This window comes from Heterocephalus glaber, unplaced genomic scaffold, assembly GCF_053883595.1.
Source record: "Heterocephalus glaber isolate CG9 unplaced genomic scaffold, H.glaber_assembly_v1.0 deba00001479, whole genome shotgun sequence".
In the NCBI taxonomy this organism is placed as follows: domain Eukaryota; kingdom Metazoa; phylum Chordata; class Mammalia; order Rodentia; family Bathyergidae; genus Heterocephalus; species Heterocephalus glaber.
In genome coordinates, this window is record NW_028258316.1 from 10148307 (window position 1) to 10174097 (window position 25791).

The 25791-nt window shown below is 37.6% G+C and overlaps 2 protein-coding genes across 9 annotated transcripts in view; both read left to right on the forward strand.

Annotated features, from left to right (window-relative positions):
* Scai (suppressor of cancer cell invasion) overlaps window positions 1-12600 on the forward strand; it is a 173691-nt gene extending 161091 nt beyond the window's left edge. For all 3 annotated transcript variants that reach the window (XR_015439742.1, XM_087182759.1, XM_004849384.3), the window contains one exon: window positions 1432-12600. Coding sequence is in view for 2 of the 3 variants with exons in the window: in XM_087182759.1 (XP_087038885.1) it covers window positions 1432-1578 (147 nt within the window). In the remaining variant the exon portion in view is untranslated. The remainder of the gene's footprint in view (window positions 1-1431) is intronic.
* A 974-nt stretch (window positions 12601-13574) lies between these two features.
* Golga1 (golgin A1) overlaps window positions 13575-25791 on the forward strand; it is a 62961-nt gene continuing 50744 nt past the window's right edge. For 3 of the 6 annotated variants that reach the window (XR_015439741.1, XM_087182753.1, XM_087182757.1), the window contains exons 1-4: window positions 13575-13705; window positions 14105-14734; window positions 15446-15736; window positions 25548-25638. Coding sequence is in view for 5 of the 6 variants with exons in the window: in XM_087182753.1 (XP_087038879.1) it covers window positions 15602-15736; window positions 25548-25638 (226 nt within the window). In the remaining variant the exon portion in view is untranslated. The remainder of the gene's footprint in view (window positions 13706-14104; window positions 14735-15445; window positions 15737-25547; window positions 25639-25791) is intronic. The other 3 variants (XM_087182755.1, XM_087182756.1, XM_013073767.3) reach the window with 3 other exon arrangements.

The following is a 25791-nucleotide window of genomic DNA, read 5'->3' on the forward strand; positions in this document are numbered from 1 at the left end:
AAAAATATTTTTTAGAAATGACATTTAAATATATGAACTTGGGCCTGGGATTTACCTCAGAGGTTCCGCTGCCTGCCTCACAAGTGCAAGGTCCCGAGTTCAAGCCCCAGTACCAAATAAATAAATAAACTGTCATTTGTAATGCATTAAAAAGTAGTAATTTATTTCTTAAGGAAATTGTAAAGGTGGGATGTGGGGCAGGGGTTACAGCCTGTAAAAGTTACCAGATTCTTGAAATTGTCTCCTTTTGCTTCCATCTCACATTTTCCTGTCAGTTGTTGGGTTTTTTTCCCGTATTTTCTTTTGTTACTTTTACTTTTTTTTTTTTTTTTGGTGCTCCAGATTTTTTCTTTATCCTTTTTAGCATCTCCTTTACTCTTTTATTTTTATTTATTTATTTTTTTTGCTAATGACTTAGAAATCTCAACTGTTTTTGTTGCTCTAATACTGATCTTGATGAACATTATATCATTGTTTATACTGCTTAGATATATGTTTTCTGGGATACAGCCCTGAATTTTCAAATTGTATTTATGCAGCAGTTTTATCCATATTTCTCTATTAACTCACATATAATACACTTAAAACCTGAAGCATTATATTTTCCCCAAATGATCTCTTCTTTTATCTTCTTTTCTCCTTATCTTCTTTTCTCTCGGTAGCTCCCAACTCTTCCATTAACTCATTCATTTCTCAAATCTTTGGGCTTTGTTTGGCTTTCTTTTCTCCTGTAATTACGACAAATTTCACCTTCTAAGTGCTTTTCATGTCTTTTCCTTCATTTTGTTTACTACTGCATCTATTCATTTGTTTAAACAATGCTTGTGTGGTGGTGCATTCCTGTAATTCCAGCACTCTGGGCAGCTGAGGCAGAAGGGTCACAAGTTTGAGGCCAAACTGGGCAATTTAGTGAGAACATGTCTCAACATTAAATAGGCTTGGGCTGGGGTTTAGCTCTTTGGCGCCATGCCTGCCTCAAAAGCGCAAGGTCCTGAGTTCCATCCCCAGTGCCAAACAAAAATGTTAGAGATATAGTCTAATACAAAAGAGCTGGGTTCATTCCCCAATATTGGGGGACGGGAGTGTTTGAAATTCCACATATGTTAAGATTTTTCCCCCAGCAAGAAGGAAGTATGTGGTATGGTTTTCAGATGATATAGAACATAGTGCCCAGTGCAACAAGCCTCAGCAAATATTTATAAAATAACTCATGAAGTAATATATTAGATTGGACCATATGAACTTGTCATTTTTAGAGTTCGAAATGGTAAAATGTTAGTAATCATGTTCAACAAATACATTAATAATAATCATACCGGCCAATATGAAGGAAAAAAATAAATACTAAGCTCCTTAATATTGTATCAGTGTTGTATGTACTTGTCATCCATTAGAGTATAAAACTTGACTTTGCTCTGCTTTGCTTACCAGGAAACACGAAATTACCCAGAATCATACCCACAGCTGCCAAGGGATGAAACAGTGGAGAATCCTCATCTCCAGAAGCACATTTTGGAATTAGCATCCATTCTGGATGTTCGAAACGTCTTCTTTGAAAATACCATAGATGACTATTAAAACACAAACCCTCTGGTTGAAACAGTTTTTCATTTTCCACAGATTTTAAATGGTGCAGTTTTCTAATGTGACAACAGAAACGTAGTGTGTTACTTAGTTTTTATTTTTTAATTTAGGACCACCATTTTAAAAGCAAACAAAAAAAAAAGTTCAGACTTTTAGGGTAACTTTTAAAATGCAGTCTTTTAAGTCTTTTAAAAATTCAATTGATCTTGGAATTTTTATTTTTGGGTTTTGATTACCTCCAATATCCAGTCCTATACTTAGTCATTGTTCTCACCCTGAGAAGAGTAAATTGTGTATTTTTGTATAATGAGAAAAGTCCAACTTCTGTACTTGGACCTTAAATGTCTGGATTTGGGAAACATGTAATTGTTTATAATGATGAAACTGGCCAGCATGGACTACTGAAAAGCAAGAAAAGAGTCCTTCCATAATATTTCTTTTTCATTCCAAATTAGTAGGTAGAAAAATGTGTGCTTCTTTTAAATGTGATCCAGGCAGTTCTTGAAATCATTGAATACCTTTAAATACTGTCAAAAATTCAGAAGTGGTTTAGGATTGATTTGCATGCGAAAGCTAAATCTTTTAGTTGGGACTTGAGGTGATAACTGAGTATTGTGTTATCATGAGATTTATTTGCATATTTTGTTTTCTGTTTAATCTTTGAATGTTGGAAATGAAAAAAAACAAGTTTTAAATATTTCAGTAAAAAAATCAAGTTGTTGGTTTCCTAATACAGTGTCTTTGGGAAAGACATTAATTTACTTACTTAATTTAAGTAAGTAAATTTAAGTACACTTAGTTAATTTAAGTGCCAGGGATGTAGCTCAGTGACACTGTGCCTGCCTTGCAAGCACAAGGTCTTGAGTTCAATCCCCAGTACTGGAAAAAAAATAAAATAATAACAGTAATAGCTACCTCATAGGGTTATAACTTAATTTATAAGATCAAATTTTAAAACTGTCTGGATTGATATCTGTGGCATATCGTTCAGTTTCTTCTTGCCTAGTTCAAATTTAGGAGACTTCAGGGGGCCGGGGATTTAGCTCAGTGGTTCCGCTGCCTGCCTTGCAAGCGGAAGGATGCGAGTTCGATCCCCGGTACCAAAAAAAAAAAAAAAAAAAAAATTTAGGAGACTTCAAAATCAGAGATTAAATTTGGTTGAGGGTAACCAGATGTTCTGAAACTTAAAGCAAAAGTTGATTTTACACTGATAATTTGGGAATAAGATTTGTTAAAACTCCCTGTACTTAGTTATTTTATATTCATATACAAGTTTTCTATTATTTTAAATAGGCCTCAGAATACAAGAAAAGGCTTTTTGTGTTTTATCCTTTCATCCCCTTCATAGCTTCACAGGCACTAGCTATGAAGGATTTTTCCCCGTCTTTTGGGGGTTTTTTGGTACCAGGGATTGAACTCGGGTCTTTGCGTTTGTGCAGCAGGCGGTGAAACCACTGAGCTAAATCCCTGGACCCCCATCTTTTAATTGCACAGCATTAAAGTTCAGAAATCTTACCAATCACACCTTCTCCCTAATTTTCTGTATAGGCTCACATTTTAGCTGTGGCAATCCCAGGGGAAATGAAGTGATTGCTCTTAGTACCTCTTTCCTGTGGTCTCTAGGGAGGTTTTACTGTAATATTTTTAACTTAACCTTCATTTCTGGCCTAAAGAATAATGTAGGTCTAAGTTATTCGTATACCACCTTCAATCTGCTAATTTTTCATGTGAAGTCTTGAAATTATTGCTCTTGGGTTCAGGGACCTTAGGGTACTTACATTTTAAAAACTATTATCATCATTTGCTCTTTCAAGTGGTATTTCAGGGGGCTGGGGATTTAGCTCAGTGGCACAGCACCTGCCTGGCAAACTCGAGGTCCTGAGTTAGATCGCCGGTACCAAAAAAAAAAAAAAATATATATATATATATATATTTTTCATTCAAATGGTATTTCAGAAAGCTTGGGAAAAGCTTGTAAAGATTTCTTTTGCTACTGGCTTGTTTTTCATTTTGCAATGGATTATTCCTTTTCTTCAATATCTTAACAAATTTCATAGGTTTCCTTTCCAGCGTTCACTTGACTGCATCAGTAGCCCATCTTGAGTTGTCTGGCCTCTGAATCCAATTCCCCTAAAATTCTCTGCCAGTTACTATCCTACCAGCGCATATTTTCCTGTTTTTTGATGTTTAAAATGATATTTATTGTCCTGAGCTTTTATCCTCACCTGCTAAGCATGAGGAATAGTAGTCTGAGAATCAGGAGACCTGAGTTCTAATCTTGGCTTTCCTAGTAAGTAGCAGTACCATTGTGCCCTTTGACAAGTGTCTTCAGGTTCTGATTTTTAGCACTCTTACGTGCAACATGAAACAGTTGAGCCAAGGTCCTCTCCAATTCTCTGAGTCTACAACTTGGACTCTTTTGTTTCTAAAAATCATGATTTCTCCACCTTTGCCACCAGGAAAACCAGTTTCTGTGTTTTTATTATACACAGCATTCTTTTTTTTAAATTTTTTTCCCCCCATTAACTTTATTAGTACATTTTAGGTATACAATACAGTTACATTCATCATTGGGATCTTGAACCATTACATGAGTCTCTTGGTTCTTATTTTTTTCCCCTTCCCTTGCCCTCCCTTCACTCCCTCCACCCTTCCCTATTTGCAAAGACCTTGTTTCCATTTTTTTCCTCTTCTCATATTTTCTCCTTTCCCTTTTTTCCCTTCTCCTACCCCTCCCAATTCCCCTGATCTTTTAGACCTTTTCTTCCTGTTACACAATATCAGTTATACATTTTTTAAATTACAATATTAAGATCTAGGAGACATTACCACAGATTTTACAGATTTTAAAAGGATATAGAAAGCATATTACAAAAATATTTTTGGAAATAAATTTGACAACTTCTAAGAAGTATCTTAGAAGACAAATTAATGAAACTAACTCTGGAGGAAATATAAAATTTGAATAGCACCTATCAAAGAAAGTATATTCCTAGCTTACACACAACATTCTTGTCAAGATCATGATAATTGAAGTGACTGTTCAAGAAAATATCTGGGTCCCACCTAGCTGTTTTAGAGACTATTTCAGAGGTATACTGACCTGCACAAATTAAGAGTTTTATGATTAGAAACAGGCCTATCTTAGGGCTCACAATAGAAATTTAGATTATGACATGGGCCCTTGAGCTGATCGTACTGAAATTCCTTACTGGTAGGTAGAGAGCTAAAGTGGACTGTTGTCATCTTGAATCTTCAAAGTTCAAACTATGCTTGAAAATTCTAAAATACTATGTTTCATTCATGCCTTCAAAAAAATGTTCATTGCACAACCACTATTTTTCACATGTTTTCTGAATGTGGAGAAACAAATAAAGTAGACTTAAAAATTCTAATCTTTTGAAGCTTACATTCTCAAAGGAAGAATCAGGCAATAAACAGAAATTAGATTTATGTTAAAAAGTGATAAACAGGATGGAGAAAATTAGAGAAATCTTTTGTTTGTGTTTGAGAACAATTTTTTGTTTTTTTGTTTTTTTTTTTTTGGTACCGGGGATTGAACTCAGGACCTTGTGCTTTTGAGGCAGGCTCAGTGCCACTGAGCTAAATCCCTGGCCCGAGAGCAATGTTTAAAAGAGAAAACTGAGCCGGACTTGGTAGCATATGTCTGTAATCTCAGCACTCTGGGAGGCTGAGGCAGAAAGATCTCAAATTTGGGTCCAGCCTGAGCAATTTAGCAACATAGCAAGACTTATCTCAAAATAAAAAGGGCCCAGTGTAGCTCAGTGTGAAGCCCTTAGGTTCAATCGTCAGTGCAAAAAAAAAGGGGGGTGGGGTGGGAGACAGAAATCAGGATATGTGTCATTGAGAAGGTCACATTTAGGCAAACACTTTGTATTTTTGTCTTGTCTTTTTCTTTACTTTTTATGATACTTTTAAGCACATACAGAATTTAATGATCACTTCTTGTACTCTTCACTCAGCTTGCATGGTTTCAAACATTACATTAATCACGGAAGAAGAAATGTAAAAGGACAGTCACCCAGTCAATGGTTTCAGTTTGACAAGGGCAGATTTTGTGTTTTAATTGTTTACCAGGCTTCTTTATAAATATACAAATTTCAAGCCCTATTTAATTTTAGAATTCATAAAAACTTAAAATGTTTACACTAAGAACACAGCAAAGCAATGGAAACAACTTTTTCATTTTCAAATTGCACAAATTCTCCATGGAGATTCTGATGCAGTCACTGATCTCTCAGTAATCACTGCAAAGAAGCTGGGCATAAGGGTGCACACCTGTAATCCCAGCTGCATGGGAGGCTGAGGAAGGAGGATCACAAGTGCAAGGCCAGCCTGGGCAGCTCAGCAAGACCATGTCTCAGATTACAAGTTTTGAAAGGCCTGAGGATGTAGCTTAGTGGTAGAACATTTACTTAGCACTAATCATGCCCTGTGTTCAATCCCCAATACCAAAAAAAAAGAGAAAAATAAAAAATCCTGTATACAATTAGGAAACAAAACTGTAAGAAGTCAGTTATACACAAAACATAATTCAACTAAATGGGTTTTTCTTTCTCTTTTTTTCTTTACCCTTACGTTTCTAAAGTTGGTAAAGCAACTATATTCCCCATTTTACAGAAGAGAAAGCTTACTCTCCAAAACTGATTATTCATATAATGATAGAACTAGAACTAAAATGCAGATCTCCCAATCTCAGCCCAGTCTTCCCAGTAGCTCAGACTGCTTTCTACAGTGAGCAAGAAAGAAATTATTAAAAGTTTGTATCTTGGCATAAAATAAAATAGTATTCTTTTTACTTACCAATTATAGAAACCAATGACTCAGTCAGTCTAGAAAATTTTTCTTTCTTAATTATAAAAATCTGATTTTAGGATATATTTCTTTGTATATATGTTTTCCTTGTACAAAGTGGTGCTCTCAAAATCTCAAAGCACAGAATTTACTGTATCCTTTACATTTTTACCAAACTGAAATGTTTTGAGGTTATAGAAGCAAACTAATCCAGTTGTGTTTGATGTTTTCCTGATAAAATATATGGGTTTTATTTTATTTTCCTCCGTTTGTGGCTACTGCCCTTTATTTTCTTTTTTTTTTTCCTGCCCTTCATTTTCTTTGTGCAACTGAGTCCCTTGAAAAAGATTAAGTGGTAACTGTGTCTAATTTAATTCCAGTAAAGGGAACACGAAGCCAGAAGAGGTGGCATATGCCTGTAATCCCAGCACTCTGGGAGGCTGAGGTGGGAGAATTGCAAGTTGAAGCCAGCCTGGGCAATTTAGTGACTTTGCCAGATGCTGTCTCAGAATAAAAATCAAAGGGCTGGAGATGTGGCCCAGTACAAAGACTATGGGTTCAGTTCCTAGTGCTGCTGGGGGCAGGGGGATGCAAGTCAAATTTAGAGCTTTCTTTAGTATTTTTCTCCAAATTTGTTTTCTGGCCTCTAAGATTTATTATCTTTCTGTCTCTGAGAAGTGGTTTGGACCCAATTGAAAAATCTTATACTTAGTTATCTATAGAAACTAGTAATCAGCCTGCTATCCAGAGAATATTCTCGACTAGAGATACAGTAAGGTACTAAGAACTGCAAACTTGAAACTGCCAATAATTCAGAATCACTTGCCCACACTCCATGAGTAAATGATTTGATGTGGATATGGATGCTTTGAGTCTCTTGGTGACATTTTGGGTGTTTATGTTCCTGTGTGTTTATTTGGAGAATATAGAGTATTTACACTGAGGGCTCTTTTTTTTTTTCCTTCAGTACCAGGGATCCAACTCAGGACCTTGCACTTGTGAGACAGGTGCAGCGCCACTGAGCTAGATCCCTGGCCTCCTGAGGGCTCTTTTTTAACCTTATTTATTTAAAATTTCTATTTTATTTTTTAATAGCATGTGTATATTTTTGTGATGCTAAATGCAATCTCTGTGTATACTTTTTGTATATATGTGTACATATTTGTAAATATATTGGTTGTAGTGATGCAGTATGTGTATATTATATACCTATACCCATTGTGGGCTGAATTTATTTAAGTTCTGTGAGGACATCCTAGTGGCATTGTTCATGCTGCTGTAATTAGGTTGTGGCTGGATCTCATTCACAAGCCTCTATTTTGAGGGGCTTGTGTTGAGGTAAAATGGGCTCATTTGGAGTTGAAATTAATGATAAGGTATTAACAGAAAGCTGGACATTCTTAGCTTTAAAATCATTTGCAACCTTCCATTTAAATTGATGATAAATTGATACAAACTGAAAAACCTAAGTATGTGAAACTGAGACACCAGCAAGTTCTTAAGCTGTTTTAATCCATTATTTTCTTGACCCATATTTGAATATTATTATGGAGTAGTAAATTATTTATACTATATTGGAACTTAATCCAGGGGCTATGGAAAAATTACTTAAATCACATTTCAAAATAGGTAGAAAAATGTCCTTTGAGTGGGGGAAATATGTTCCTAGTTGTCATTTAAATACCTGATACTAAATTTTAATTTTGGAATAATTTTTTAAATCAGTGTGCCTCATTTTGTATGTGTCTCTATGAGGCAGAAAAGTGGGCATTAGCTAGTGAAGGCCTAACCTAGATGGGGTAGGATTTATTGAGGAACCAGGAGGTTGTTAATATGTATATGTGCAGCAGCTGTGGTTTAGTCCTGTCTTGACATTTCCAACTTTACATTTTTCATATTGGAATTGCATATCAAAGATGAGTATGCTCTAGCTGAGGCTATACCTCAGCAATAGAACGCATGCCTGGCATGCTTCAGCCCCTGGGTTTGATCCCTAGCACCACAAAAAAATAAAGATGAGTGTGCTCAAGCGAGAAAATGTCTCAAATGAATAAAATGCCTCCAGTTGTATTGCTGAGTCTCTGTGAGACCAATTGTGTTCTGCAATTTGACACATAATGTAGTTCTTAATATTAGGTGCATGGTACGCTATAAAAATCTGGGCCTTCAAACGTCTACCAAGAATGGTACAATTGGGGAGGATACAATTATAGAAAATATGTGCAGTGCCAATTGTGATTCTATGGGATATTACAGAGCATCTATGTTTGGCTACTCTTGTCTACAGTTAACAAGTATATTTGCATGAATGAATGTAAGAGATGTTTAATAATACACTTAGTACATTCACTGCAGAAAGTATGTAGAGGTTATTTTTGCATGATAAAATTTAACTGCAAAGCAGCTTTTTACCCCATTCTTCTGATTAAATCTATCTGATCCAACATTAAATTATTGTAAAACAAAGTGAGAAATGAGTTCAGGAGTCAATATTACCACCCCCAAGTTGTTACATTTGCTGCTCCATTGTATTTTTAATAAAACAGCCAACTAGTAATACTTTTCAATTACTGTATAGCGTTAAGTCTAAAATCATTATAGGCTTTTTCTTAAATATTAAAATGTAATTATTATTTCATAGAACTCACTGAAAATGTCCATAGGGTATGATGTTCTGTCGTTTTAGTAACCAAATCATTTTTTGCTGTTGTAGAGTAGCAGAGCAGATATTATGCTATCTCGTGGAACTAACTCAGGTGTGGACCACATTGGTGTGGACATTAATTTGAGGAGAGTAGCAGCAATAAAGTGTGCAGTAGATAAGACTGACACTGGATATGATCTTTGACTCCAATGATTGTAAAGATAGTAAGTCTGCAGTTGAATACAATAGAAATTGCTGAGAAAACCAAACCCTGGCCTCCCATTCATTGGTACTCTTACACAGTGAAACTATTTTGTGCCAGGACTCCCAAACTTTCCTGGATACTGGGACCAGTTTACTTTTTTTGTGTGTGGTACCGGGAATCAACTTCAGGACCTTGCACTTGCAAGGCAGGTGTGGTGCCACTGAGCTAAATCCCCAGCCCATCAGTTTACTTTCTAAAAGAAAATAAAAAGTAATTCATTTTCTCTAAATTAGAATTTTAAAACATACTGTCCCAGGTTCACTGAGTTTTGAACACAAAATCTTATTTAAGCATACCTTGTATTTAAAGGAATATGATCTGTGAATGAAAGCAATGACCTATTGACAGGAAAGATAACAGGAAGATATAGGAGGATATGCACTTAATTAGGTGAAGATAAATGTATGAAATTTATAACTAATTTGCTAGTATCATAGAACTATTTTCTTTGGATTTTTGTAAATATAAAATGTTTACTTAAGCTAATGGTATTTTTCACTTATTACTTTGGTGTAATATTGACTTTTGAGAAGAATTCCATTTTTACATAATATTGTCACTTAATCACTGATGCACCATTTCTTTTCTTTTTTTCTTTTCTTTTTTTTTTTTTTGGTACCAGGGATCGAACTTGGGACCTTGAGCTTGCAAAGCAGGTGACAGAACCACTGAGCTAAATCCCCGGCCCCACCATTTTTTAATTTTAAAATATTTGTGTCAATTTCTTTTGTGATTTTTGAAATCAGTTATCAGACCACTTTAGGTGTGATGTTTTAGAAAACAACTGAACAGTAGATTCAGAGTTTTCTAATAGTTTGAAGTACATTATATTACATATTCACTTAGTCAAGCCTGAATTTGATCATAGAACAGACTACACATTGGGAATATTTTCCTCTTTTAGTGGACAATTCTAGTCTGTATCCTAAGACAATCATCTTATTTAGGTGTAATGTTGTTGCAAAGACATTGGTAATTTCAGGTTTCATGTTTTTACTTTTCTCATAGGCTTATGGAATGAAAGTTATAGGCCAAGTTATCACTTTCAGAATGAGGTAAGAAATAATTAAGGCTAGCCTTCTTAAAAGTCTGCAGTGAAAGGTATTTAAATTTTTATGTATATCACTAATATTTTCTCATTTGAAACTGTTGTGAATATCCATTTGTCTCTGATCAAAGTTGGGATTTGTAAATATTACAGTTCAAACCATAAATTTTCTCAGACATCAAGGCAGTATGAATAACCATTGTAAAATATTAAATGATATATAATAATCCCCAAGTAATTATTTCCAAACCATGGAGAAATAACCACTGTATTTTTTCAAAATCATGTTCCTACCTTCCTTTGCATGCTATTTTTTTCTAAATTAAAAATATGCAGGAAAAATTGCTTACAGTAGCACAATAAGAATTTTTAGAATATTTCCTGAAGAATGGGTTGTCTTTAAACTTTCATTTATTGTAGCATTATTAAAATGACCTCCTAATAGTTCAGTAAAATAATTTAGTACTTGGGACTGGGGATTTAGCTCAGTGGTTCCGCTGCATGCTTCGCAAGCACAAGGACCTGAGTTCGATCTCTGGCACCAAAAAAATAAATAATAATAATAATAATTTAGTACTTGAGTTTTATGTGTTCTTATAGTTTTCTGAATGCATTCCTTTTGCCAAGTAAACCATATCACTAGTTTTCCAACTGTTTTTGGTTTTTTTTTGGGGGGGGGGGTTGGTACTGGGGATCTAACTCAGGACCTTGCCACATGCAAGGCAGGCGGCGGAACCACTGAGCTAAATCCCCGGCCCTGTTTTTTGTTTTTAATAGACCTTGCTGTTCAACTGAGAGTCCTATACTTTGCAGCATTCTTCCAGTTGAAGGTCTTAGGTAATAGGAAAGGAAGGTACAGTGTCCTAACATTTTCACTGTAGAGCTTACACATGAAGAAATTTGTCCAAATAGGTTATCTTCTTTGTGTAGCTCCATTATAAATAGCGCTTGCATTAATCGAGTCAGATAAAGCAGTTATAAATCACTTTTTACTTTGCTCCAAAGATTTTTCTAATTTCAGGCCCCTATGATTTTCTCTGAAGCATTACCATTGTAAGGTTGAATATTATTTTTCTTTATTCAGAGTGTTATGAAGTTCATTTAGTCAAAAAGGAATTAAAATAAGTTGATTCTTTTTTCCCCTGAAAATAATGATGAATCTATTGTCTACATTATGACTATTAGGCAGAAATGCACTTGTTTAAATCATAGCAGAAATTACATTTAGAGGATATAATTACTTTTAGTGTGAAATACTTTTTAAAAATTGTGCTTATCTGTAACAAATGTTATAGAATTGTAACACGATAGGGACTATAAAGTTATATTTTTTAGCTCTCTTCAAGAGATTGAAGCACAGTGATTTTCATGTAACAATCCTTATCCAAGTGCTGCTAATCTGTCGTGCAAATAATGAAGCTACTTGGTTACCTATCTAGCTATTCACAGATCACTGTCATCTTCGAGACATAGTCTTGTTCATTTGTATTAAATTTGGGGTGTTGCGGGTTAATACTGTAGAACAGAATTCATCAACTCAGCTCTCGTTAGTAAACCATTTGGTTTCATTACGTTTTATATGTGTTATCAGTAGAATAAATTTTGAAGGGGTCACTTATTACCAATGATTGTGGGGAAATTATATTGTATCACTTGAACATTTGTGGTGTTGTAAAGTCTTGTCTGTTGGTGTTTCTAAATTGCTTAAGCCATACGTTGTCTTAAACAGGATGTTTTTTGTTTTCTTCCTTTCAAGCAGTCTTTCTGCTTTGTTATGGTTAATACTTAATAGATTTTAGAAATTGACAGGTTCTTGAAACATTTTATTTTCTTGAGTTCATCACATCTGGCTCTTATATATGTAATTTGTAATAAAAGATAGCAAGCCGCCTTTCACTACTTCACTAAATGAAATTCAAAGTAAACACTGTGATTCTGCAGAGCAGATTCCGTAGGCTTTCCAATTTCTTTTTTTCCTGTTACATAGTGCCTACCACCTTGAGGGCACTTAAATACTAGAGGAAGGAAAGTTAAACGTTGTTTTGCTGTTTGTTAAGATAACAAGATTACAGAATATTTGATTTTTGTTGTCAGTGTATTAAAGAACTTTTTCCATTGATAAATGTTCTCTAGGGATGTGACTACATTCATCAGGTGTGAACTCTTGCAAATGAATTTTGTATGTTGAATTCACGTATATATTAAGTGTATCATCAATATAAAAATAAACATTATTTGCTTAAAGTGTTGGGGTCCTTCTTCAGTATTGTTGGCAACCTAAGGGCTAAGCTGTCACGGTTTGTGTCTTTCTGAGGATGCCTCAGATACGTTCCACTACCTTAGGGGTTGTGGATTCCGTGCTTATTCTAGTTTCTACTTTTTTTGTGCGTCCGCTGATTTCGATTTTTCCTTGCCCTCCCCCTAGTGGTCAGAACTGGGACGCTCCGAGGGAGAGGTTGTTGAACAATCAGATGGAATCAGCTGGCCCTTGTGCTGCTGCTGGGTGTGGGGCAAGAAGTTAAGTTCTTTAAAACAGAATGCGTGGCTTGGGATTGAGGAGCCCCGAGATCTGACTTAGGTTATTAACTTGCAGTGTGACTGAACAAGACAGTTTTTTCCTCTTCGTTATATGGAGGTGGCCCACTGGTGGGTAGTTAATGTAGTGGGCTGCCACCATCGTGGTTTTAAATGGCAGTGTATCAGGGTGCGTTATATGACCAGGGTAAGGGTCTGGAAAGAGTCGTGCAAGTGTGTATACTGGGTTGCGATATAAAACAATCGACAAAAGATCCTATACACAAAAGATTAAAATAAACACTAGTCTGAAAGGTCCCAGTTCTAGTTTGTGGAGCCAGTTTTCTCGGGATTACCAACCACTGCATAGTGTTGCAGAGAGACGGGGAGGCAAGGCTGGCGCCTGGCGGGGCGACGCGGTCACAGTCCAGGATTTCTACTTAGCACGGCTCACGCCAGCCTGGGGCACCGACTGCCACGGAGTTCCTCCCATTTCTGTCACTTTGTATCACCCACTTTAAAAAGAAAAAAAAAAAAAGGACGACCAAAATGGGCGACCCGACCGCTCGCTGACGTGGCTCGACGGACCCGTACCACACCCGCACCCCTCAGCAATTCTGGCCCAACTACCTCCGGAGGCTTGCGTCGTTGCCGAGGCGGCGCGCAGGACGCATGCGCCCGGGCTGCCAACCACGCGTAGCTACTTCCGGCGCGCTGAGGATTGCAGTTCCGGGTCGCTGCTCGCTCTCGGGCTGCTGTGGGGGCTGGTGACGCTGGCCGGCGCTCACTAGAGGCTCCGGAGGCGGGGCTCTGCCGGCTGCCCGCAGAGCGGCAGGTGCGCTGACTGGGGTTCGGGGAACGTGAGCAGGCCGCCGGTTCTCTCGGTAGCTTCTGTCCCCAAAGCGGTCTAGACCAGGTTGCCCAAGACCCCAGGCGGGAGGCGGGACCGGGATGCCGACAGGACGATGGTGGGGTGGAGGCAGGCTGCCCTGGCCTGGGAGTCTGGAGCCTGGGGTTCCAGATCCTCTCCGCGCGACCTTGCATAAGTCAGACCTCCCCACTGGGGCTCAGTTTTCCTGCTGTCCAGAGAGACGTTGGAGATCATCCCCGACCCCGCCGCCTTTGACAGTCCAAGCAAGGGCGTGGCTGGAGGGAGTCTGAGGGGGTGGGATACAAACTGCCCAGCTGGCGGGGACCTCCGGACTTTAGGCATTTCTTTTGCTCAACTTTGCAGTCCTTTTTCTCAGCGGCTGTCTTAATACGAATCAAGATTGTGACCAGACAGTCCAAAGTCTGGCCAAGTAAACAGCCTATGTGTATGGACATCAACTGAGAAATACCAGCCCGAGGAAACCTTAATCGCATTCAAGTTGCTTTGTTCAGGACTCCCATGGAGAAGTGAATTTAGGCATCTCCTGCAGTGAGTGATTTTATTTTTTGTGCCTGTAAGTGAAGCTCTTATATCACAAATTTCGTGGGAGACCAGGACGAGGGAGGATAGCCCACTGAGAGTTATGGTATTGACAAGTTTTCTTTCCCCACTTAATCCTGCCTCTTTCTTCACTTCTGTCACTTCCACCCAACATGACGGCTTTATACTTTAAAAATCCAATCCATTTTATCTTTGTCTTCACACAGGGCAAAATACACTGATATCCAGGCTGTTTTAAAACTAGTAGATAAATCAGGTGGGTAAGAGGTTTACAGACATTGAAAGTAAAGTTTTGAGGAATTTTACAGACTTAACGAATGATTTGAAGTGGTAAGAAGTCATCTGTAGAACTTAGAGTTTAGGTATCCTCCACAAAACATGTAAAGTTAATACTGGAACCAGAATATCACTGTTTTATTCACCGTTGATGGGGTAAGATATTTTTTTCACTCTTGGGGGAGTTGTTATTCAATATTGAGGGGGAAGAAATGTTTTGAATCTCATGTTAAGTACCATGTCAAGGATTCTGAAGAAAAATTGTGATTTGGGGTAATTTTATCAAACTGAAAGAACCACACAACATTTTTATGAAAGGTTAAAAGATAACTGATGCATACTTGTTTATTGTAATTGAATGGCTTGCCTGTTCTTTTCTAGGTTATAAATTTTTTTTCTAGGAAGCAGCCGATTGCAAAACATCTGGAACATTAGAATGTTATACCTTTTCCTCACATTGAGTGACATATGTTTGAAATGCCTTAACTCTGACTAAACTTACAATTGGGGAAAGGATTTGAAAGCATTAAGTTATGATTTTGTAATGTTAACCTGGAAAGTTACTATGTGTGTCATATGCAATAGCCAATGCGGTGTGATAAAAAAAAGTTTTGAGTCAGAGTTCAAATGCCAGCCCTGCCACTTAGCCACACAGTCATTGTCAGATTCCTTCACCTCTTTGAGGCTGAATTTCCTCATCTGTATATGCAAGTGAAGCACCTGAGTGCTTTGTAAATATTAAGTAATTGTATTCTATACATTTAAATTACAAAACTTAATTTTGAAACCCGAAGTTTAATGTAGCAACTCAGATGTGAAATCATTCCAGTGTTTAACCTAGAGCTATCTCTTTCCTCTGATTCATAGATACTGTGTTGCCATAAGCCCTTGGCCCACATTTAAGTGGAAATTCATCTAACTTGGGTGCCTGAAACATTTTAGACACCAGTGTCTAATCCTAATCAGTGAAGATTACTGCAATAGTTCAAAAGGTCATCTGTGCCAGATAGCCACACAGCAAAAATGTTCGCAAAATTAAAAAAGAAAATTGCAGAAGAAACTGCTGTGGCTCAGAGGCCAGGAGGTGCTACTAGGATCCCTCGGTCGGTGAGCAAGGAATCTGTGGCGTCTATGGGAGCTGACTCAGGAGATGATTTTGTAAGTATCCTCTCCAGCTTTGAATATTTGACAGTCTCAGTGTTTTGTTTTGTTTTTTGGTACCGGGGATCAAACTTGGGCCCTTGCACTTGCACAGCAGGCGGCGAAACCACTGAGTTAAATCCCCAGCCCTCAGTGTATTATTTTAAGTAATGTTGCAGGGAATCTTTTCAATAAATATTTTTAAATTGTATGATCATTTTATGCCTTTTGTAGCTTATAACATGACAAGACCCTTCACATCCACTTCTATACTTCAGGGTGCCTTCTTGTTAATGTTTGGTTTGTTAATACTTACAGTACTTTTTTTTTTCTTGTGAATCTCTTCTCATATTCTGGACATTGTCTTCTATACTGTTCTCCATCTATATAGCTTGTGGATCTTCTTTTACATTTCAGTCTTTCAAATGTCTGGGCTTATTTTTTCTCTAGGCACATGTATTTTAAGTCATTGTTACTTTTTAAGGTCTGTGATTTGTGGTGTGTTAACCAAATGCACAGTTTTATTGGACAAACTCATGGATGGCACCAATAACTAAAGTATGTCACCTTGTTTGTAGAGTATCTTTGTGTTTGGAAAGATTTTTAAAAATGAGAATCCTGCTGTAGTAGAGAAGTATCATTTTAAGGATTAAAATATGCCTTTGGCATACAGTAGCATCTTTATAACTTAGAGACTTTAAAAGTCATTTGTGGGGGGCAGTGATTTAGCTCAGTGGTTTCGCCACCTGCTATACAAGCGCAAGGACCCAAGTTCGACCCCCGGTACCTAAAAAAAAGTCATTTGTGGGCTGGGGATTTAGCTCAGTGGTTCTGGTGTCTGCCTCGCAAGTGCAAGGTCCCAAGTTTGATCCCCGGTACCAAAAAAAAAAAAGTCATTTGTAATAATTATATATATATATGTAATGTATATGTGAAGTCTAAAGCATAAAGTAAATTTGGCACCCACCCAAAGAAATAGAACATTATCAATATTGCTGGAGCCACTTAAAACAATTCCCCCCCCAGATAACCACTATCATACATTTTATACTCATCATTCCCTTGAATTTTAAAACATTTTTAACAAATATGTTGCATTTACAAACAGTTTACTGTTTAATATTGCTTATATTTGAACTTTACAGAAATTGTCTTAGTCGTCTTAGACATAATTTTTTTAACTCAGCATGTTTCCAGAAAGCATGTGTGTTGCATGAAGTTGTGGTTTATTTATTTTTACTGTTGTATAAGATTCCAGCATTTGAAAAGGCCATAGTTTGTCTCTGTCTCCTGCTGGTGGTAGACATTTGAGTCGTTTCCATGGTCAGAAGACTCCTTTTCCTCCTCCTTGCTTTCACTATTTAAATCCCAGGTCATATTACATGGCAGAAGCTATTAGGTTATTGGGGTGGAGCAGTAAGATGACAAGATCTAGATTCTCTTGGCTTGTATATTTAACAGGAAATATAAGTGAACCTTTGATCACCAAACAGAAGGATATCATTTTCATGTTGAGTTCTACAGGAGAAGGGAAAGCAGATCTGACCCTCACTCCCTGTCTCCAGACCCTTATATCCAAGTGTATGTGCTTCTCCAAACACATGCCTTCCCTATAGCATCTCAGATTCTAAATGAATAACATTGAATTCAGTAACTCCATCTCCCAGTTGCATCTTCATCTTCCCAAGTCATCAGCCAAAACCATTAGAGGCTTTTAAAACCCTTCCTTCCTTTAACTTCTTGGGGTCTAATCAGTCAAAAGTGCTAAACTACATCCCCAGCCCTTTTATATTCTACTTTGAAACAGGGACTTGCTGAGTTGCCCACGCTGGCCTCAAACTTGTGACCCTCCTGCCTCAGCCTCCTACATAGCCGGATTGTAGGTATGCAGCACCATACCCAGCTTAATACTTCTATCTTATTTATGGCTCTCTGTCTCTCTCTCTCTGCAGTTTTAATAAAAATTTTATTACACAGTCATAATTAAATTGACATTTCTCCAAATCCAAATGACACTAAATAATACTAATACTCCAGCAAATTATACTCTATGATTTTATGTCTTTTGAAACCAGATAGAAAAAAAAGTTCAAGTTCAACAAGAATGGCAGAGATCCTGGGAGCTCCAGGACTGTGTGTGTTCAACAGTCTGATTCCACATTTATACGTGGTCTATAAAGAGCTTCAGCTGATGGACTCTTCAAGCATATATGGTTTTAATGAGTCCATTGCCACACCTCTGCTCCTGCTGCCTTGCTCTCATGGACAAATGTGGTAGTTTCTCTGCTCCCTACCTCCAATAGCTCTCCAAAATGATATTTCTAAAAGCAGATCTGTTCTTGTTTCTCGGTATTTAAAACTCAGTGGCTTCCTTGTCATTTTCAGGATGGTGTGCAAGCTCATTATAGTGTGATGATAAACTCATAGTGTGATGATCTTCTCATAGCTTACCTGCCCAGCCTCATCTCACTTAATTTTCTTATATCCTGTACTTAGAGCCTGATTGAATTTATTGAACTTCCTAGAATGGGCCGCCCTACTTCTTGCCTACAAATGTTTTCCTATGCAGTTATTCTCTCTAGAATATCTGCCATCTTCCTCTTTCATGCTTGCATTCCTTCTCTCTTGTACCCTTCAGAACTCAGCTTACTTGAGATTCCAGGAAGCCTCCTTGAGCTGGCTGTTCTCTTTTTTTTGGGGGGGTACCAGGGATCAAACTCGGGACCTTACACTTGCAAGCCAGGCGCCAGAACCACTGAACTAAATCCCTGGCTGTTCTCACCAGCCTCCCAGTCTTTACCCCTTCTCACTGAGGGCAGTGCTTTGTCTCCTGCTCACCTCTGTTAGCCTGTGTGCTGCATTAGTAGTGACAACTAGCTGGTGGTCTCTCCCACTGGAAATGGGAATTTTCTGAGGGGCAATGAAGTAAAGCCCTTAGAAACTCAATCAGGTTATAGGGTCAGACCAGGATCATTATTGTGTGACTTTGCACTAATTCCTTATTTTTCCATGCCTTAGTTTCCACAACTATAAAGTAGGGATAGGAACTGTATCTGTCTTTATTAAAATGTGTGTGTAGGGCTGGGGATTTAGCTCAGTGGTTTTGCTGCCTGCTGCGCAAGCGCAAGGACCCAAGTTCAGTCCCCAGTAAAAAAAAATGTGCGTGTCACACCAGGATCAGTTATTCACTACAAGAACTCCCAAAATTCAGCATATAATTTCAGTCACTATCATTTATTTCAGTGAAAAGATGCAAAATATAGCCCACAAAGAGAAAAGTGCATGAGGTAAAGCTTGGAGGAAACTAGGCACAAGCTCCAACTCCTGTGATGTTACTTAGGACATGCTTCATTCCCCCAGCAATGAAGCGTGATAACACATGTATAATTGGAAGCTCGTTAAAGACTTAGTGTCTGGGATTCTTAACTGGGAGCTGGAGATGCTGACGTCTTCTGCCTAATATGTGCCCTGATTCCAGACTCCACAAGAAAATGAGAGCTGAGATTACAGTAGTGAGCCACCATACCTGCAAAAATCATTCATTCTTATTAGAAATAGTGGGAACCCTCAAAAAATTGCAGTTCCCAGAGGCCAGCTCAGGACCAAGCTTACAAGAAGACCTTTCTAAAGATAGTCTCAGGCCTGTGATGTTAACATTTTCATAGTATATAAAAGACACAGCATAGTACCTGGCTCTTAGTAGGCATTTTATGATTACAGTAATTGCTGCTGCAGCAGTTGTCCTAATGAGGGCCTCTTTGTTTCACAACTATTACTAGTGTTTACACGACGCTGAGACCTAAGATGTCTCACCAGCAGTAATGATTGTAACTTCCTGCACTGTTACTGCTATGGTCTGAATGTTTATTTCCCCTCCATCGTTCTCTAAGGTGATGGTATTAGGAGGTGGGACCTTTGAAGGATGATTAGGTATGTGTCAGGAGCCCTCAGGGTTGGGATTAGTGCCCTTATAAAAGAGCCTTATAATTCTGCCTTGCCTCTTCCACCACATGAGGGCACAGCTAACAGTGCCATATGTGACCTAGAAGGTGGGCCCTCTCCAGAATTGAACTTGCTAGGGCCTTGATTTTGTACTTCCAAAGCTCTAGAACTATAAATAGTAAACTGTGGTTTAAACCTTCCCACTGTAAGGTATTTTGTTTTAGCAGCCAGAAAAAACTAAGAGAACTAGTAATGGATGACACATTTAAACTACTACTGCACCATACTCTATTTACAAGTCTGACAGATATTGATATATTTAATTGTCATCACAGCTCTGTGAGGAAGATAGTATTTGCTTCTTCCAGATTAGGAAAGCAGTAACCAGGGAAGTTGGGTAATTGGCTCAGGTTCCTATGGCTTATAAGCAGTGAAAGCTGGGGGTAGTGGTGCATGTTTGTAATCCCAGCACTTAGGAAAATAGCAACTTCAAGCCCAGCCTGGGCAGTTTAGCAAGACCCTGTCTCAAAGAGGGTGGGGTAGCTCAGTGCAAAGCACTGGATTCAATCCCCAGTACCAACAAAAATAAAAAACAGTAGTGAAACTAGAACTCGAACCCTAGTCTTCTGATTCCAGGGTTTACCCTTACTTCAATACTGACTCTCAGTAAATATTGAATAGCCATTAAGCAGCTGGACAGGTAAATAAATATTTAAAGTGAATGGGGGCCAGGTGTATTGGCTCACACCTATAATCCTAGCATTCAGGAGGCAGAGGTAGAAGGATCACAAATTTGAGGTTCAAAAGCTAGCTAGTTCTAGGCCAGCCTGTACTATGTAGTGAGACCACTTTTTTTTCCCCCACAATAAAAGTGAATCAAAACTGTTCAACCACCTTAAAAACATATTGGGGGGACTGGGTATTCAGCTCAGTGATTCCGGCGCCTGCCTTGCAAGCGCAAGGTCCCAAGTTCGATTCCTGGTACCCAAAAAAAAGAAGATTAAAAAAAAACATATTGAGGATAAAATGGAGAAGCGTGATTAAAGCCTGGGTATCATATGGTATTATTTTAAATTTTGTTAGATGATACTGTGGCTATGAAGAAAAATGTCCTCATTTTTGAAATGTTTATCAAAGTATTTGGGATTAAATGTCATGTGTTATTTTAGTTACTTTAGCAAAATGAGAGTTAATGAAGCAAATATGAGAAAACATTGATAATTGTTAAATAAAATGTTCATTAAACCTTTCTCCCTACTAATAAAAAGTAAAACAATTTTTAAAGCCGGTTATTTATTAGCAGTGGTAATTATTGTCCAAAGTAATAATGGTGCCCATAAGCTTTTTAAAAAGTTTTATTAGTACATATTTGCAGTACATAATGATTACATTCATCGTGGGGAGTTGGCACATGTATGTAGTACTTTTTTTTTTTTTAGTGTTGGAAGACATTTATTACCTAATTTTAAGACTTCCTCTAAAGGAAGACATATAGATCAATGGAATAAAACAGGGAATCTAGAAATAGAACCATACATATATGGTCCACTGATTTCTTGTTTTGCTTTTTTTGGTACCAGGGATCAAACTTGGGACCTTGCGCTTGCAAGGCAGATGGTGGAACCACTGAGCTAAATCCCCGGCCCCTGGTCCACTGATTTTTGAAAGATTATTTAACATTAACATTTTATAGAACATAAACTCAACTCAAGAGCAGAGAAAAAGATAGTGTTTTCAACAACACTGAGATTCCACCTCAGCCCAGAAAGAATGGCTGCTATCAGGAAATCAACCAATAACAAATGCTGGTGGGGGTGTAGGGAGAAAGGAACCTTTCTCCATTGTTGATGGGAGTGCAGACTGTGCAACCACTGTGGAAATCAGTATGGAGATACCTCAAAGAACTAGGACTAGAGGTCCCATTTGACCCAGCTATTCCCCTGCTGGGTATCTTCCCCAAAGAATTAAAAGAATCATACCACAGCAATATATGTGCATCCATGTTTATAGTGGCACAGTTTGTAATAGCTAAAGCTTGGAAACACCCCACGTGCCCATCAACTGGAAACTGGATAAAGAAGATGTGGTTTTTTTATAAAATGGAGTACTACTCAGCCATAAAGAATGAGAAGCTAGACATATTTATAGCTAAATGGATGCATATTGAGGCCATACTCTTTTTTTTTGTTGTTGTTTTAATTGAGGCCATACTCTTAAGTGAAAAAAATAGGACACACATGTATAAATACCGAATAGCTTCTCTAGTGTGAGAAATTGAAAGTGTAAATAAGGATTAAAATGATTAAAATGAATAATTGGTACTTGAAATAGGAAGAAAAGGACCAAAGGGGTAGGGGTGTTTGGAGGGGAAGGGGAAGGGAAAGAAGGGAAAGGAAAAATTATGAGAAAAGAAAAAAAATGGAAATGAAGTCTATGTAAATAGGGAAGGGTAGAGAGGGTGAAGGGTGCACAGGTAATGGGGGAAAAAATAACCAAGATACATCATGTACAGATACGAGCACCCAATGATAAATGTAAACATATTGTATAACTAAAATGTACCAATAAAAGAATTTTTTTTAAAAAGACAGTGTTTTCAACAAATGGTACTAGAACACCTAGTATCTGTATGTAAAAAATTAACCTCAACCCTTTATTTCCATACATAAAAACAACTTGAAAGGATCTATGAACCTAAATATGAAAAACAAACTATAAAACTTTAAGAAAAAATTATAAGGGAAAATGTTCATGAATTTAGGGTAGGCAAGAATTTCCTAGGATACAAAAAAACACGATGTATAAAAGAAAAAAAATTGATAAATGAGATTGCACCAAAATTTAGAACTTTAAAAGACATCATTAAGAAAATGAAAAGTAGACCTTAAACAGGACATATTTATAATACATATAACCTATGACCAGAATATATAAAGAACTCTTACAGCTCATTAATAGACAACCCAATTAAAAAGTAGACACAAGAAAATGATAAATAGCCAGTACACCACAAGGAAATGTGTATAACACTAGAATCAGAAAAATACTAATCAGTACAATAACAAAATCATATACACTCATTCGGGAGATTAATTTAAAAGTTTAAAAGAACAAATGTCAGCTTAGATGTGAACCAGTTAGAACTTTCTATTACTGCTAATGTGAATGCAAAATGATAAAACCATTTTGGAAAACAATATAGAAATTTCTTGTATTACTCTTAAGAACCAACAGTTTTGTTCTTAAGTTTTTACTTAAGAGAAATGAAAACACATGTTCACAATAGATTTCTACATAAAAATTGACTATCCCTTACCTGAAATTCTTGGGACCAGAAGTGTTTCAGATTTTCGGTGAAATCCACTTGATCTGCAAAGAGGACAGCTACTCCTGCCTTTTTTCGGGTTCCTGTTGCATGGAGTATTGGTTTCCACCCTTTAACTTTCAGTCTATGAGTTTCTTTCTGAATTAAGTGTGTTTCTTGTATGCAGCATATTGTTGGATCTTGCTTCTTGACCCATTCTGCCAGTCTATTTCTTTTGATTGGTGAATTGAGACCATTAACATTGATGGTTATAGGGCCGGGAATTTAGCTCAGTGGTTTCGACGCCTGCTGCACAAGTGCAAGGACCAGAGTTCGATCCCTGGCAACAAAAAAACAAAACAAAACAAAAACCCCAAAATTTGGGGGGCCAGGGATTTAGCTCAGTGGTTCCAGTGCCTGCCTCACAAGTGCAAGGATCCGAGTTCGGTCCCCGGTACCAAAAAAAAAATTGATGGTTATAACTGATACGTATTGACTTAATCATTGTCATGACTTTTTCTTTTTGTTAGATTCTCCCCCTTTGCGTTTAATTTCTTGTTGTGCCCAATGGATTCATTCTTCTGGGCTTGTGATCCTCGTATTTTCCTAGGATATTGTCTAAAAATTTTTGGAGTGCTGATTTGGTATTCATGAAGTTCCTAAGGTGCTCTTTGTCATGAAAGTATCTTACTTCTCCCATCAATTTTGAAAGATAGTTTTACAGGGTACATCAGTCTGGGTTGGAGGCTGTTTTCCTTTAGGGCTTGAAATACATCACTCCAAGCTCGTCTTGCCTTGAGGGTTTGCATTGAGAAGTCTGCTGTAAGGGCTGGGGATTTAGCTCAGTGGTTCCAACACCTGCCTTGCAAGCACAAGGACCCGAGTTCAATCTCTGGTACCAAAAAAAAAAAAAAAAAGAGAAGTCTGCTTTGATTCTGATCAGCTTTCCTTTGTATGTGATTTGTTTCTTTTCTCTAACTGCTTGTAGAATTTTTTTTCTTCTGTTGCGTTTCTGGAATCTTAACTATTATATGCCTATGTGTAGTTTTTTTTTTTTTTAATCAAGGCTAGTTGGAGTCCTATATGCCTCACTTATCTGTATGTCAAGTTGTTTTCCCCTGATTGGGAAGTTTTCTGCCATCATTTCTGTCAACAGTTTTTTGTTGATTTTTTTTTTTTTTTTCCAGAACTGGAGATCAATCTCAGGACCTTGCATTTGCCAGGCAGGCGCTGGAGCCACTGAGCTAAACCTCCAGCCCTGTGAACAGTTTTTTATGTCGTCTGCATGCTCTCCTGTTTCTTCATTGACTCCGATCAGTCTTATGTTATTCTTCTTTGCATCATCTAGCAGCTGCTGGATTGATTTCTCGTGGTCCCTTACAATTTTAAAGAAATTTTGCTTTTCCTGTTCACTAATTCCAATTTTATCTTCTGTATCTGAAATTCTGTCATCACATTGGCTCATTCTGCTGTATAAACTTTCAGTGGATTTTTTTAATCTCTTGGAAATCTGCTTGCATCTGTTTTATGGATTCCATTTGTTTCCTATGTTGGGATTCTATCATGCTCCTCAGCTCCTCTATTTTTTTAATGTGTCCCCTCTAGATTTATTAATCATGTCTTGCACTATGGCCAGAATCTCTGCTGTTATCTGAGAAATAATTTCTGATCAATTTTTTCCAGATCCTCTTTTGTTGCCAGTTCAGGGAGTCCAGGTGATTATCAGATTGTTCCATCTTGTTTCCCTTTGGGTTTTCTTTAGGTGATCCAGAAGTCTGGTTTTGAGACTTGTTTACGTGTCTTCTCATTTCAGCTGGGGGGGTATGCTGCTGACACCCACCCGGCTCACCTCCTCAGTGCTGGGGACAGTGGTATGGCAGCCCAGAAGGTTCACCTCCTCTCTGCTGGGGACAACTCTGCTCCTCTGTGCTGGGGGCAGTGGTACAGTGGACTGGAAGGTTCACCTCCTCTGTCTGTACATTTTTTAACCCATAAGTTTTAAACTACTCTGGGTTGTTGGAGAAAATAGATGTATAATTAATGTATTGTTTTATTGAATGCATGTTATCTGTGAAAGTCTTTAATGGTTTTAGAGATTTAGGTTGACATCACTTTATTTAATAGATGAAGATACTGAAGCTTTATCAGTATCAGGACAGATTTTTAGTCACAGGCAAGACTTTGATCCCAGGTTGAAGAACTTTCCTGCCTTTATCCCAGGAATTTAAACTTTTGAAAGATAATGTGATTTTTTTTTCTTTTTCTTCTTTTTCATGATTTCTTTTTCATGTTACTTAGTGTAATATGATCTTAGCAAATTGATTTACTACCATTTATTTCAGTAGCATACATATACATGATTTATTTGTTTAGCATCGTCTTTCTCCTTCATGTTATAGAGGGAGCTAATGTTACTTCCACTATTCAGGTAGAAGAGCTAGGGCCAGTTAAACCTTTCAGTGGTCACAATTACTTAGCATATAACCAAATTTAAAATAAGAATTGTCTCTTTTTAGCATGGTACTGCAGTCTCACCCTGCTGGAAACCCTTCTGTGACTCTGACTTCTCTCCTGTCCCAACAGGCTTCTGATGGAAGCAGCTCTAGAGAGGATCTTTCATCCCAACTTTTGAGAAGAAATGAACAGATACGGAAGTTGGAGGCCAGACTTTCTGGTATGTCTAGAAGTCATAAATAGTAAATAGGAGACTTGCCTTGCCTGACTCTCTTTCCCTAAAAACAGCCTTATAGGATAACTGTACACTTACTCTGATACAACAGTTTGATCTTCTTAGTCAGAAATGAAGTGTCATTGTGGGTCTTTGGGT